We start from the raw sequence: 14341 nt of genomic DNA, 5'->3' as shown, positions 1-14341 counted from the left end.
TGTTTAAGATTTGCATTAGGTCCTACAGTGTCCTGCATTTTTGGAGTATTCTCAGGCCATTTGGAGACTTTTGGGAGCAACTTGGAGCTGGGATCATAGAGGAACCCTCGCCTGTGCACAGCAACTCGGACAGATGGTTTTGTGCAGACGAGACCTTCACTTTGATCGCGTGGGACGAAGGACTTGCAATGCGATTCAACCTCCGGTGTCTTTATCAAAAATCAAGAGGAATTAATTGAGTTTCCGGAACACTTAAAATTAGACGATTTGGAACAGTGAACTGGGAGATATTGCCATCGGAAGGAACACATGTCTCGCGGCCCGATCAGGTCTTACGCGATGCGCCTCAAAGAACCGACGAGACGGGGGCTTTGCCAATGTCATAAGGGGTTGAGCCCTTCACCAAACTTGGAGCTAAGGACGTCATCTGGTTTGTGGAGTTGGAAGATCGAGGTTCAGACCAGTGAGCAAGGAGTTATGAAGGATTTGGTACAAGCAGTCTACATTCATATCGAGAAGGAGTACCGACCAAAATCTGGTCGGTATTACCTTGGAACCTTGACGTTTTTGGCTGGCTTTTGGAAGCCAAATTGCCGAAGAATTATTGAGATGCTGCACCGACTGAATTCTGCTCGATATTGATCCCCTGAAGCTATCATTAACGCCGCACCAAGGTGAGTTCAACCGGTGTAGTGTCTCAGTGTAACCATTCTCAAATAGCCGAAGAAATATCGACGTCCTACACCGGCCAAAATCACCTCGATACATTTTCGCTTCATGACGTTTTTGTGGGCCTTTTTTGGGCCAAAACCTAGTTTGTCCTAGGTTGGCCCAGCAAGAAACCCTACCTATATATATGTTTTAGGCATTTGTCCTAGGTTGGCCCAGCAACAAACTAGGTTTTGCACCACAATTGTTTGATGAAATTCCTGAAAGAGCTGTATTAGAGGTTTTAGCATTTGCTGCATGATGATGTTTTGTTATTTGCTTGAATGATCTTTTAGAACTGTTTCTTAATGCTCATTGACTCATATTTCACAAATGATGATTTGGTTTGAAAATGGATTAGTGTAGAGGTTAATGCCTTCATGAGAGGATTAATCTAGATTAGAGTTCTAAATCACTTGAATTATGTCTCATCATTGTCATTAGCATTCCTGATTTAGCATCAAAGCACCCTAGCAAACTATCATGTCTAGAATCTCATGCTTCCATCATCTCATATTCATACCACTTGTCATTTGCTTGTTTAAGTTGATCATTAGCTTCTTAACCATCTCTTCGCTTGCGGCATTAGTACAACTTCCTCCATCTATGATCAGACTACAAACTTTTTCTTTAATGAAGCATCTCGTATGAAACAGGTTCTCTCGCTGGCAAGTCTCTTCAGGTTGACTCTGAACACTCAACGTCCTTCTGGCAACCAGCATCTCGCCCACGGCAGCAGCTTCTTCCTCTTCCTCTACTTCATATTCGGCCTCTGAATCCTCTTGAGGAACTATCTCTCCTCCCTCTTGAAACAAGAAAACCATCTTGTTTGGGCAATCTCGAGAGTAATGTCCCATTCCTTGACATTTGAAACACCTCACATTGCTGATAGAAGTACCACTTCTTGGTTTGAACTCAGCTTTAGCTTCTTCTTTAAGTTCAGTAGAGGGTGGTTTGATGTCTCTGGAGTAAGCTGGCTTGCTGATCTCCTTAGGCTTAGGCACACTAGGCGTGAATGTGGACTTGAAATTTCGCCTCTTGACTTGAGATTCTACCAATTCAGCCTTATGCACCATCTCTTGTATGTCTGCAAAATCCTGAAGTTCCACCTTGTCTTGAATTTCTCGGTTAAGTCCTCGAAGAAATCTCGACATTACCATCTCTTCTCCTTCTCGTAAATCTGCACGAATGAGAAAAGTTTCCAATTCCTGATAATAATCTCGAACAGATTTCGTACCTTGGACGAGGCGCCTAAGCTTGTTGAGTATTTCGCGCTGATGATGGGAGGGAACGAACCGCTTCCTCATCTGTATAACAAGCTGATCTCAAGTAGTAATCGGAAGTTTCCTAAGGCGATTTCTGGTGACTCCCAACTGCTCCCACCATAGAAGCGCATACCCATGAAATTCTGAAACTGCAATCTTCACCTTGTTGAGCTCGTAAGTTCCTTGGACCAGAAAATTAGACTCCATCTTCCTTTCCCAATCTAGATAAGCTTCGGGATCATTGGTTCCATGGAAAGGAGGATACTGGATTTTGATATGACGCAGCTGCTGACGTAGAGGATCATAATCTCGACCATGTCCTCGGCCTCGATCTTGTCTCACAGTTTCTCGGCTATGATCAGAAGCTTCGTCCTCCTCATAGTATTCTGGGTCTGATTCCAGGGTAACTCGATGCCCAGCAATATATTCCTCTCTGCGGTGCTGACGATCTACTCTTGGGCCATCTCGATCTGCACCAGTAGGGTTCCTCCTCGGATTAAACGTAGTTTCTCTGCCCCCAATTTGGCTTCGGCTGGACTTAGCTTTAGTCCTGCCTTCAGAAGGTGTTGGGTGGCGTGGGAGTTTCCGGGAAGATCCTATGTGCCCTTTACCCTTAGCTAAGCGCATTGCTTCCGACGGAGTGGGAGTTTGAGACGACTCTTCTCCACTTGCACTGAGATCTTTGAGCAGATCAGTCATCTTCGTCTCGAACTTGTCATTGAGTTGTTCGATTTATTGGGTGAGCTGAGTTGCTATGGCTTGATTCGCTTCTTTAATTTGTTGAGACATTGCTCGGTTCAGGGCTTCCATCGCCTCAGCCGAAAGCTCCATGGTACATGAAAATTTTTTTTAAAAAAACTCGCAGTAACTTGTTCTAGAAGGAATCACAAAAACAGCAAAACTAAACTCAGCATAAAAAAAATTATACGATTCCCACGAAATCTAAAAACAAACTTAACGACACTAATGAAATTTAATGAATTTTTTTTTTTTTTTTTTTTTTTAACCTAACGAACGAAAATACAAGATTCTTAAAGGCCTAAACGCAAACGACAAGTCGAAGACTCCTAACGAATGCGAAACACGAAGACTATCAAAACCCTAGACACGATACGAAGCAATGAAACTAAAACTAACAAAATTTCGGACACCACACGACACAATGAATAAGCTGCAAAGACCAGATCGATGCAACCTAACGACGATATCGAAGTGATGCAGCGAAACAAACTAAAACGAACACGATCTAACAAATAACAAAAGAACAAAAACGAATGATACAGAGATTAAAGGAAACAGATCGATGCACACAAACTATAGAATTCGCTAACCCTAATAACACAGAAACGAAAATTCAAAGTACAGAGATTAGGGTTAGAGTTTCGCTCAGCCTTTGGTTCAGAGTTGGCTCTGATACCACGTGATACGATCCTAGGTGATCAACTCTGAAGCAAAGAGGATTAGATGCAGCGATATGATGGTGGTGGTGACTCGATGATGATGGTCGAAACGATGAGAGACGATGGTGGCTGGCGGATCGAGTTGGAGACTCGATATGGTGGTGCGTGTGGCTCATCGCGAAGGAATCGATGATGGAGATGATGGAGAGATCGATTCGATGGGGTGGTGGTGGTAGTGGGATAATCGAATGGATGATGATGGAAGTATGATGAATGAATTCGATGGAATGGAGGGATAGAAGAATCTCTTGTAAACAGATTAGTTTAAGAGATTCGAATTTCAGAGTTTTTAGTTCTCAGAAATCAAAGAGAGAAGAACACGTTAAAAGTTTGATCAAAATTCTTCACTGAATATGACATAGGCGATTTTCTCCTTTTATAGACTAAGAGAGAAAATCGCAGCCCTAATAACAAAACTACATGGAGTTTGAAATAAAAACAACACGAAGTTTAATTTAAAAAAATAAAACAGCGAGGCGTCCCTTCTAATCCTAAGTGGTGCGCCTAAAACAACTAGTGCACAAGTAACTCGACGTAGCAATGATTTCTGCCTCGTTAAAAACCTTGGAGAAGAACCTCCTTGCCTTCCAAAATCTTCACCAAGGAAAAGAGTACAGAATCATCACCTAAGTTACCTAGTCATTGTTACTGGGTTCTTCATTCTTCAAGATAGAGATGTTGAAGATGTGAGCTCCAGCCTTCTGGTGATCGCTGTCCTCTGTGGCAATGAGTGCGTGAGCCTCCTTAGCCATCTCTCTAGCTCTGGAACGAGTGATCCTGCCAGCTACTTCTGGTTCCTCCTCCTCTGAGCTGGTCACGATCATATCATTATTCCCCTTCAGTCTGGTGACAAAGCACCAATGGGAGAAGAATCTCCCAAGAGGCTCTATTCAGACCTGGGAGCAATGCAAGCAGGCATTTCTGTCTAAGTTCTTCTCAACTTCAAGAACATCAAAGCTAAGAAACCAAATCTCCAGCTTCACTCAACATAGCAATGAGAGTTTTGGTGAAGCATATGAGAGATTCAGGAGCTACACCAACCAGTGCCCACATTATGGGTTTAGTGAAGCTTCTCTTCTCAGCACACTTTATAGAGGGGCTCTTCCCAAGATTAGGAACCAGCTGGATACTGCCTCCAATGGAAAATTTCTGGGAAAGGAGACTCATGCTGCTTTAGAGCTGGTTGAGAACTTAGCAATGAGCAATGATACATATGGAGAAGACTTTGATAGAGCCAATAGGAGTGAGAATTCAAGCAGGGATCAAAGGTATGAGAAGGACTTTAAAACACTTGAAAGCAAGCTGGACAAGGTGTTATTGGCCACTCAAAAGCCAATGCACTTTGTAGGAGAGTATGAGGAACCTTCTCAATGCTTTGAGAACATCAGTGAAGAGGGTCTTACTCAGGAAGAGCTAAACTATATTGGGAATCAGAGGTTCCAAAGGTATCAGTATGCCAATGCCAATCAGAACCTCTCTTACAGGAATCCCAATGTAGCAAACCCACAAGACCAAGTCTACCCTACTTCTCAAGCTTCACAAAATTTTGTTCCCAACTTTCAAGGGTCTTTTCAACCAAAGAATCAGTTTGTTCAGAATCAGGGTTAAAATCAGCATCAGCAACCACTTCAGAGTTCTGGTTTCAGTTCACAGCAGCAGCCAAAGGCACCACCAGGGTTTGATCCACCACAGTTCCAGCAGCAGGCGCCGGTTTTGCATCATTTTCAGGCAGCACCTGTTCACCAGCAGCCACAGATGGGGTCAGATATGGTTGGGATTCTACAACAGTTGCTTCAGGGTCAACAAGTCTTTGCAAGCCAGTATGCATCCATGCAGCAGGACATCAAGGAATTGAAGCAAAATCAAGCCTCTAGCTCAAGGAACCAAGGCTAACTACCTGGTAAGCCTGAACCAAACCCCAAAGAGTATGCTAAAGCCATTACATTGAGAAGTGGCAAAGAGCTACCAGCTGTAGAGTACAACAATGTGATCATTGAGGACAATGATCAAACTGAGGGCTAGGCAGCCTTAAAAGATGATCAAGTTGCTGAAAGATTAAGGAAAGAAAAGGGTAAAGAGGTGGAAAAGGAACCTGAACCAGAAAAGCTATATGTTCCACCACCTCCATACCAACCCAAGCTCCCATTTCCAGGGAGATTCAAGAAGCAGCTTGTAAACAAGGCAATAGCTGTATTTGAGAAGGCTCTCAATGAGACACCACTCACAATGCCTCTCATTAAAGCATTTCTAATGATGCCAAAGCTGGGTAAGTTCTTAAAAGATGCTATTCTGAACAGGACAAACGAACTTCAAGGTATGGTGGTATTGAGCCATAAGTGCAGTGCCATTATTCAGAGAAAGTCAATTCTAAGGAAGTTAGCTGATCCAGGGAGCTTTACACTCCCTTGTGCTATAGGTCCTCTGATGTTTGCTGGATGTCTCTGTGACTTGGGTGCATCAGTAAGCTTAATGCCCTTCTCCATTGCCAGAAAGCTGGGCTTTAGAACTTTTAAGCCAGCAAGAATCTCCCTTGTCCTTGCTGATAGATCTGTGAGGTTACCTATTGGAATGCTAGAGGATCTGCCAGTAAAGATAGGTGGTTTTGAAGTGCCTACAGACTTTGTGGTGCTAGAGATGGATGAGGAACCAGTTGACCCTCTTACTTTAGGCAGGCCTTTCTTGGCCACAGCAGGAGCAATTATTGACGTAAGAGGAGGCATAATTGAGCTTCAACTTGGTTCTGAAAGGCTGAAGTTTGATGTTAATGAAATGATGAAGAAGCCAACAATAGAAGGGCAAGTCTTCTATGTTGAGACCATGGATGAGCTTGCTGATGAGCTTTTAGAGGAGTTAAACACAGAAGATCATATTTAGATAGCTTTAACAAAAGAACATGGAGACCATGGCTATCTTGAGGATGAAACTTTGGAGCTCATGAAGCTTTTAGACTCTCACAAACCAGAAGGGAGCACCAGTTCTTACTTGAACTTGCACTATGAAGTTTCAGAGGCTAAAGAAAACCGGTTTAGAAGCTCAATTGTGTCAAGACCTTCCATTCATATCGACCAGGATTCACTCGGTGTTCAGCTCGGTGTGGGGGATGACAAAATGCCGAGGACATATCGACCAGCTACACCGAGGGAAATCAGGTCAGTGTCTCAAGATTCTATGCAAGGAGCTGAGTCTTTAAGCCACACCAAGGTCAATTCAGTCGGTGTGCAAGCTCGGTATGAGGAGGTCCAAAATCCCGAGAAAATATCGACCTCCCACACCGAGGGAAAGGAGGTCGGTGTGAACACGGCCGCTGGTTCAGAAATGAGGTTTCAAGAGATGAATGAGGTTGTTCAGAAGCAATGCAACAAGGCTAAAGGTGAAGCACAAGCAGAGAAGCCACGACAAGCCTCACTAGATGCATTTGACAAGGATTGGGATGAATCTAAGGCACCTCAACTTGATCTCAAACCCCTTCCCAAGGGGGTCAGGTATGCTTTCTTAGGTCTCAATGAGTCTTATCCTGTCATTATCATTGATATGCTGTTAGAGGACCAAGAGCATAGGTTGTTAGAAGAGTTGAGGAAACATAGGAGAGCCATTGGTTACTCTCTGGATGACATAAAGGGTATCTGACCCTCCCTATGCACTCATAGGATTCACTTAGAAGAAGTCATCCATAGAGCACCAAAGGCATCTCAATCCCAACTTAAAAGAGGTAATGAAGAAAGAGATTCTCAAACTCCTAGAGGCTGGGATAATTTATCCAATCTCAGACTCTAGATGGGTTTCACCAGTCCATGTGGTGCCCAAAAAGGGGGGAATGACAGTAATAAGAAATGAGAAGGATGAGCTGATTGCTACTGGGATCATAACTGGACACAGGATGTGTATAGATTATAGAAAGCTCAATGCAGCCTCTAGAAAAGACTATTTTCGTTTGCCTTTTATTGACCAAATGCTAGAGAGGCTTGCAAACCATCCCTTCTTTTGTTTTCTAGATGGTTACTCTGGATTCTTTCAAATCCCCATAGATCCAAGAGACCAAGAGAAGACCATATTCACCTGTCCTTATGGGACATTTGCTTATAGGCACATGCCATTTGGGCTGTGCAATGCTCCTGCTACTTTCCAGCGTTGCATGATGTCTATCTTTTCAGATCTGATTGAGGAGAAAGTAGAGGTCTTCATGGATGACTTCTCAGTCTATGGACACTCTTTCTCCTCTTGTTTCTCTAATCTTTCTCAGGTCCTGGATAGATGTGAGGAGCACAACTTGGTGTTAAATTGGGAGAAATGTCACTTCATGGTCCAAGAGGGAATATTGTTGGGGCACAAGGTCTCAGAAGCTGGAATAGAAGTGGACAGAGCAAAGGTGGAAGTGATGGTGAATCTGCAAGCTCCAGACTCAGTCAAAGGGATAAGAAGCTTCCTTGGGCATGCAGGGTTTTACAGAAGATTCATCAAAGACTTTTCAAGAATAGCTAGGCCTCTGACTAGGCTGTTGTGCAAAGAGGTTGAATTTGTCTTTGAAGCTGAGTGTGAGGAAGATTTCAAGAAGATCAAGGAGGCATTGATCAGTGCACCAATTGTCCAGGCCCTTGATTGGTCATTACCCTTTGAAGTTATGACTGATGCTTCAGACTATGCAGTTGGAGCTGTGCTTTGCCAGAGGAAGGACATAAAACTTCATGTGATCTACTATGCCAGTAGGACATTTGATTCAGCTCAAGAAAAGTATGCAACCACAGAAAAAGAAATGCTGGCAATAGTTTTTGCATTTGATAAGTTCAGAAGCTACCTGGTGGGATCAAAAGTCATTGTGTACACTGATCATGCAGCCCTCAGGTATCTAATGACCAAGAAGGATGCCAAGCCTAGACTCTTGAGATGGGTCCTCTTACTTCAAGAGTTTGATATGGAGGTACAAGACAAGAAGGGTATAGAGAATGGAGCTGCAGACCATCTCTCTAGGTTAAGAGTGGACTCTGAAGTCCCTCTTAATGACTCTCTCCCTGAGGAATCATTGATGGTGCTCAACTCTTACTTGAACTTTGAGGAAGTGGATAGCATCCAAGAGAGGAGAATGTCCTGGTTTGCTGATATTGTGAACTTTCTTGCATGTGGAGTGGAACCACCAGAACTTGATGCTTACCACCGAAAGAAATTCTTCAAAGATGTCCAAAGATACCATTGGGATGAACTTTACCTGTATGTCCTGAACAAAGATCAGCTGTATAGAAGGTGTCTTGCTGAAGAGGAGATGCAACCTGTGTTGCAAGAGTGCCATGGATCAGCTTTTGGGGGTCACATGGGAGCATTCAAGACAGTGGCCAAGGTTCTTCAGAGTGGGTTTTGGTGGCCTACTATGTTCAAGGATGCTCAGAGGGTTGTTTCAGCATGTGATGCCTGTCAGAGGCATGGGAACATTTCAAAGAGGAGTGAAATGACTCAAAATCCAATATTTGAGGTTGAAGTTTTTGATTGTTGGGGAGTGGACTTTATGGGGCCATTTATCTCATCTTATGGGAATCAGTACATATTAGTGGCTGTGGACTATGTGTCCAAATGGGTTGAGGCTATTGCTTCCCCTACCAATGATTCCAAGGTGGTGGTCAGGTTATTCAAGAACATAATCTTCCCAAGATTTGGAGTACCAAGGGTTGTTATTTCTGATGGAGGATCTCATTTTGTGAACAAAACCTTGGAGGGATTGCTGAGGAAGCATGGAGTGAAACATAAGGTAGCTACTCCTTATCATCCTCAAACTAGTGGTCAGGTTGAAGTGTCTAATAAAAAAATTAAAGCCATTCTTGAGAGGACTGTTAGCTCAACCAGAAAAGATTGGAGCAAAAGACTGGATGATGCATTGTGGGCTTATAGAACAGCCTTTAAGACTCCAATTGGGACATCTCCTTTCAATCTGCTATATGGGAAGAGCTGCCACCTTCCTGTTGAGCTGGAGTACAAGGCATTATGGGCTGTGAAGTTGCTGAACTTTGATATCAAAACAGCTCAAGAGAAAAGAATAATTCAACTCCATGAACTTGAAGAGATCAGGTTGGGCGCTTTTGAGAGCTCCAAGATCTATAAAGAAAAGACCAAAACTCTACATGATCAAAATATTTTGAAAAGGGAGTTCAAGGAAGGTGATTTGGTGTTGCTGTTCAACTCTAGGCTTTAGTTATTTCCTGGACAACTTAAGTCTAGATGGTCTGGTCCCTTTAAGATTCTTGAAGTTAGGCCATATGGAGCTGTTGTGTTAGAAGGTAAAGATGGTCAAGACTTTGTGGTCAATGGCCAAAGGATCAAGCACTACCTAGTCTCACAAAAGAAGGAGGAAGCTACATCAGTTCCCCTTCTTGATCCACCATCAGCATAAACTTGGTATCAAAGTCAAACTTAGAGACTTTAAAAAAAGTGCTCTTGGGAGACACCCCAAGCTTATCCTTGTATATATTTTCTTTTCTTGCCTTCTTTGATTGTTTTTAGGATGTTTTAATCTTTTTTTCAAGTGTATACAGGTTTTAGAAAGGTCCAGGTGCAGTTTTGAAAGGATTAGAGAAGAGAAAAGATGAAAAATGGGCTGAGGAATGCATTCATATCGACATGGTTTTCCTTGGTGTGTTTGCTCGGTGTGACAGGTTCAAAAGGCCGAGAAAATAGTGGAGTGGTGTGAGTAGTCATAAACTCAGAGGAGATCAGTTTTTACAGTTGTGAAGTCAGGTTGGTTTGTATCCGGCTTAGTTGAAAAGATTAACAGATTAAGAAAGAACCCAGCAATCCTTTTCTATATGTCTGGGAAAAGATTTATGAAAACTTAAATTCAACATATTATACCAGTTACACCGAGCAAGTAGAGGTCGGTGTGGAACACAAAATGGCAAAGGATGCCTCACACCAAGGTGATTTCACTTGGTGCATTTGCTTGGTGTAAACAGGTTTAAAAGCCGATAAAATATCAACCTGTACACCGAGCAAAATGAGGTCGGTGTAGTGCTGGAAGGAGCCGAGTCTTGTCTCACACCGAGGTGATTCTGCCTGGTGCAAGAACTCGGTGTATAAAGGGAAGAAACTTGAGAGCACACCGACCTCCCACACCGAGCAAAATCAAGTCGGTATGACCCTGGTGCAGTCTATTGTCCAGCAGTCCGAAGGGCGGTTCAGTCAAAGTCAAAAATTCCAGCCACTTCCAGCTGTTTCCCACGACAGAAAAGAGAACCTCCAGCCCTGGTCCACACACAGAAATTCGGTTTTCTCTTTCTTTCCTCCACTTTTGCGAAGAAACACCATTGTTGCTCTAAAAAAGCTTGATTTCTTGCTTGTTAATCGATTTTCCTGGAGATTTCTTGCCCGTTTCGATTTCTTGCACCAGTTAACCCAGCTCCAAGGTACATTTTGCTTAAATTGCTTCTTAGGTTCAAAAACCCTAAATCGCTATTCTCTTGATTTTTCTTGAAGAAATTTTTGTGGAACTGAGAATGCACTGCTTGAAACTGAGTTAGAACCTTGGAGTTTAGGTCGTGGGTATCTAGAAACGAGCTCACTTGTGCCCAATTGTTTCTTGAATCCTGATTTTAGACTCTCTTTAGAACTTGTTGTTCTTGAGCTGAAATTTGGATTTTAGAAAATTATTTTGAAGTGAAAATCTCTTGGTGCTGCTTGGGAATGTTTAATGTGATTTTGCTTGAATTGTTTCCATTGATTTCATTCCAAGCAAAAATCATTTTGGAAATTTCAAGGATTTATTTCTCTAGAAACTCATTGTTTGTTTGAGAAATTGTTGAAACAGGTACCATGGCAAGAGGAAACCCTGTTTTGATGCCCAATGTACCAAGGAGAGACAATGGCAAGGCAGTTGCTTCTGGTTCAGGGGAAAGACCACAATCGGTGTCTGCTGGTTCTAAAAACAAAGGGAAAGCAGCGGCTTTAAGAGCTTCAAGCTCAAGAGCTTCAGGAAAACAGAAAAGACTTGAGAGGAACCCAAGTGTGGAATCTAGTGAGGAAGAGAGCAATGTGGGTTCAGCAGCTGTTGTGCCCCAAAAGAAAACGAAGGTGGTGAAGAAGCCAAAGCCAAAACCTCCGGCTTACTCAGATTATCTCAGAAAACTCCAAGCTGTGGCACATGAAGGAACCTACTTCCCCAATCTTGAACTCTTGGAGAAAGTTGGTATTCTTGAATGTAAAGGCAGTGCTTCAATCCATTGGACTTGGGAGCTTAATAGAAACGCCTCACCCTTCCTACAAAGAGATGACTTGCCAATTTCTTGCATCACTACAGGTTGATTTCTATAGAGAGATTGGACCAGCTCAGCTTGAAGATGGTTTTGGAACCATAGCATTCAAAATTGGACAGGAGCGGTATGAGATGACCTTTAGGAAGATAAGTGAATGCTTTGGGTACACTGTTGAGGGAAGGACGTGTGCAAGAAGGTTGATCTACTATGGATCCGACCTGGATCAGCTATGGGGGACAATAGGAAGTGGTGATTATTCAGCTGGTGTAACAAAGGCAGCTTGTATCAGGAGTCCAGTGCTCAGGATGGTGCACAAGATCATAGCTCACACCTTCCTTGGAAAGAAAGAGTACTCAACAGTGTATAATGAGGACTTGATGCTCATTGGAGAAGGTCTTAAACCCTTGATGCCTAAGTTCAGCAGTGGCATGACTTTTAACGACGATCCTCACAAACCAACAATGGTGGCCATTCTAGTCAAGAACCTTCTCTGAATTAGGAAATGGGCTCATGACACATAAATGAAGGCACCCTCCATGCGCATAGGAGGCCTGATCACTCCTATTTTACTGAGTGCTGGAGTTGAGATGAGAGGTGAATAAATTGGTTTTAAGTTGATGGATGCACTTCATTTGGCCAAGACTACATTTCTTGAAGGTTCTGTGGGTGATTCCTTTGCCTATAATCTCAGTATTGGTAAGAAGGTGAAAGTGAGTGATAACTAAGATTTTTCAGGTCTTAGATGGGTTATTAATCCCTTACGTCACTTGTAGTACAAAGGGTATCAATCCAAATGTGTGTTTGCTAGACACTAGTTTATGTGACAAATTCTTAAGTCAAGCTGAATAAAAGATGAGTTTGGTTAAACCAGCAACAAGAAAGCATAAACAAGAAACAGACAAGCAATGATTAATAAACTAAGCAAGCAAACAAAACAAGATGATGATGAAGCGAATGATGAAAGATAAACCTCTAGATGTGATCATTGATTAGGGTGCTTTAGATATTGAATCATGATGCTAAGAACAATAATGCAATGCAAGTTACTCTTTAGTCTAGACTTCAAAAGCATATTAATTCATTCCCATGACAATAATCCCTTTGCTAATCACTTAATCAAGTCTAACAACCATTAGATATAATCCTGTTACTGATGCTGATGGAGACCAGGAACCGGTTCAGGAGGAGCCCTTGTTGCCAGACCCAGTGTACGGTAGTCATATATACTTCTTTGACTCCTATGATGGTCAGATGCCCAATGAAGCCACTGTTTCTACTCATTACCGAACCAAGAACCTTCAGAGGTGGAACAAGTGGCAGGACAAGAACACCAAGAAGCTGGTGGAGACAGTGAATACTTTGGCAAGCACAGTTAAGAGCATGGCTGCTAAAATCAAGAAGCTGAGTACAAAGCTTGAGAGGTTCCAAAGAGGAGAAGCTGGCGAGAGCTCTCACCAAGGGGAGTTACTTAGAATCTGCGGACCAAAGGATCATTCATCATCAGAGTCAGAGGAGGACGAGGTCAGAGCCAAGAGGGATGCCATGAGATCTCCCTCAGACCAATCCAGCAATCCCTCCTACTCCATGGGGTCCCCAGCCCCATCTCTAAGTCCTTGAGAAGGTAACACTCCACCCTTGTAAATATGCATCTAGCTTAGCTTATTTTCTCTTTGCATTTTGTGATTTTGCTTTGCACTTCTCCTTCATGCTTTTATAACACAAGGGACTGTGTTATCTAAGTGTGGGGGAGGGGTTTTGTGTTTACTAATCATGTTTATTCTGCTCTTATTTTCCTTTTCACTTTAAGTCTCATTTTGCATTCATCTAAGTGCATATAAAAACCAAAAAACTGAAAAATCTGAAAATTTTTCACAAAACAAAAATGCTCATGTAGTTGCATTCACATTTTAGGTTGAGTCTAGTTTGCATTTTCATATAGGTTGCATCATATGCAAATGGGAGTAATGATAGATTTTTTCTTGAAGAGAGCATCATTTTAAGAGTTAGGTCCTTTAATGCATTGCAAAACTGGTATGAAATCAAGTGTGAATCATGCTTTGAACTGGTGTCTCAATACTTCTGTGCTAGCTGAATCAAGTTGTGAATAGCCTCAACCTTGCTTAAGTGAGAACCCTTGAATTTGACATCTAATTATCATGTTTGTGCATATCATTGTGAATTCATGGGTACCGCATACATATTTGAGCTTTCTTATCCCTTTTTATCACTCTTGCTAGCTCAAATAGCTGATCTCTCATCTTGAGACAGTTCCCTGCCTTTAGCCAAACCTTTCTTTGAAGCCTAAACACCCTTCTTGTGTGCATGATTTGTGAGGAGGGAGGCAGCCTTAAAGGATGATCAAGTTGCTGAGAAACCAAGGTCAGAAAAGGGTAAAGAGGTAGCAAAGGAACCAGAACCAGAGAAGAAGTATGTGCCACCACCTCCATACCAACCGTGTGTGAGCTGAAAAAGAAAAAAAAAATCTGAGTGATAAAAGTGGAAAGAACCGGATTGGTTAGGGGAATGAATGCTTAAATGAAAGAAAGTGAGTGTGTGCTGAAATGTAAAGCTCATGTGTTGAAATGAAAAGAGTCTCATGAAAAAAAAAAGAAGAAAAGATTCAAAAAGAGGCTGGATTAAGGAAGAGCTTGTGTGTTAAAGAAAGGAAACTCACTAAGTG

At 42.4% G+C, this 14341-nt stretch overlaps 1 protein-coding gene and 1 non-coding gene across 2 annotated transcripts; one reads left to right on the top strand and one right to left on the bottom strand.

Annotated features, from left to right (window-relative positions):
- Positions 1-4387: 4387 nt before the first annotated feature.
- LOC112086059 lies at positions 4388-4494 on the bottom strand. The gene has a single exon (XR_002899283.1). It is a non-coding gene; the product is annotated as a small nucleolar RNA R71 (small nucleolar RNA).
- Positions 4495-5686: 1192 nt separating this feature from the next.
- On the top strand, positions 5687-6307 carry LOC112086030. The gene has a single exon (XM_024154834.1). The coding sequence runs from the start codon at positions 5687-5689 to the stop codon at positions 6305-6307; it is 621 nt and encodes a 206-aa protein (XP_024010602.1).
- The last annotated feature ends 8034 nt before the right edge of the window (positions 6308-14341 follow it).

This window comes from Eutrema salsugineum, unplaced genomic scaffold (assembly GCF_000478725.1).
Source record: "Eutrema salsugineum unplaced genomic scaffold, Eutsalg1_0 scaffold_24, whole genome shotgun sequence".
Taxonomy (NCBI): Eukaryota; Viridiplantae; Streptophyta; class Magnoliopsida; order Brassicales; family Brassicaceae; genus Eutrema; species Eutrema salsugineum.
The sequence above is the reverse complement of the archived record's forward strand: the minus strand, read 5'-3'. Positions and strand labels throughout refer to the sequence as shown.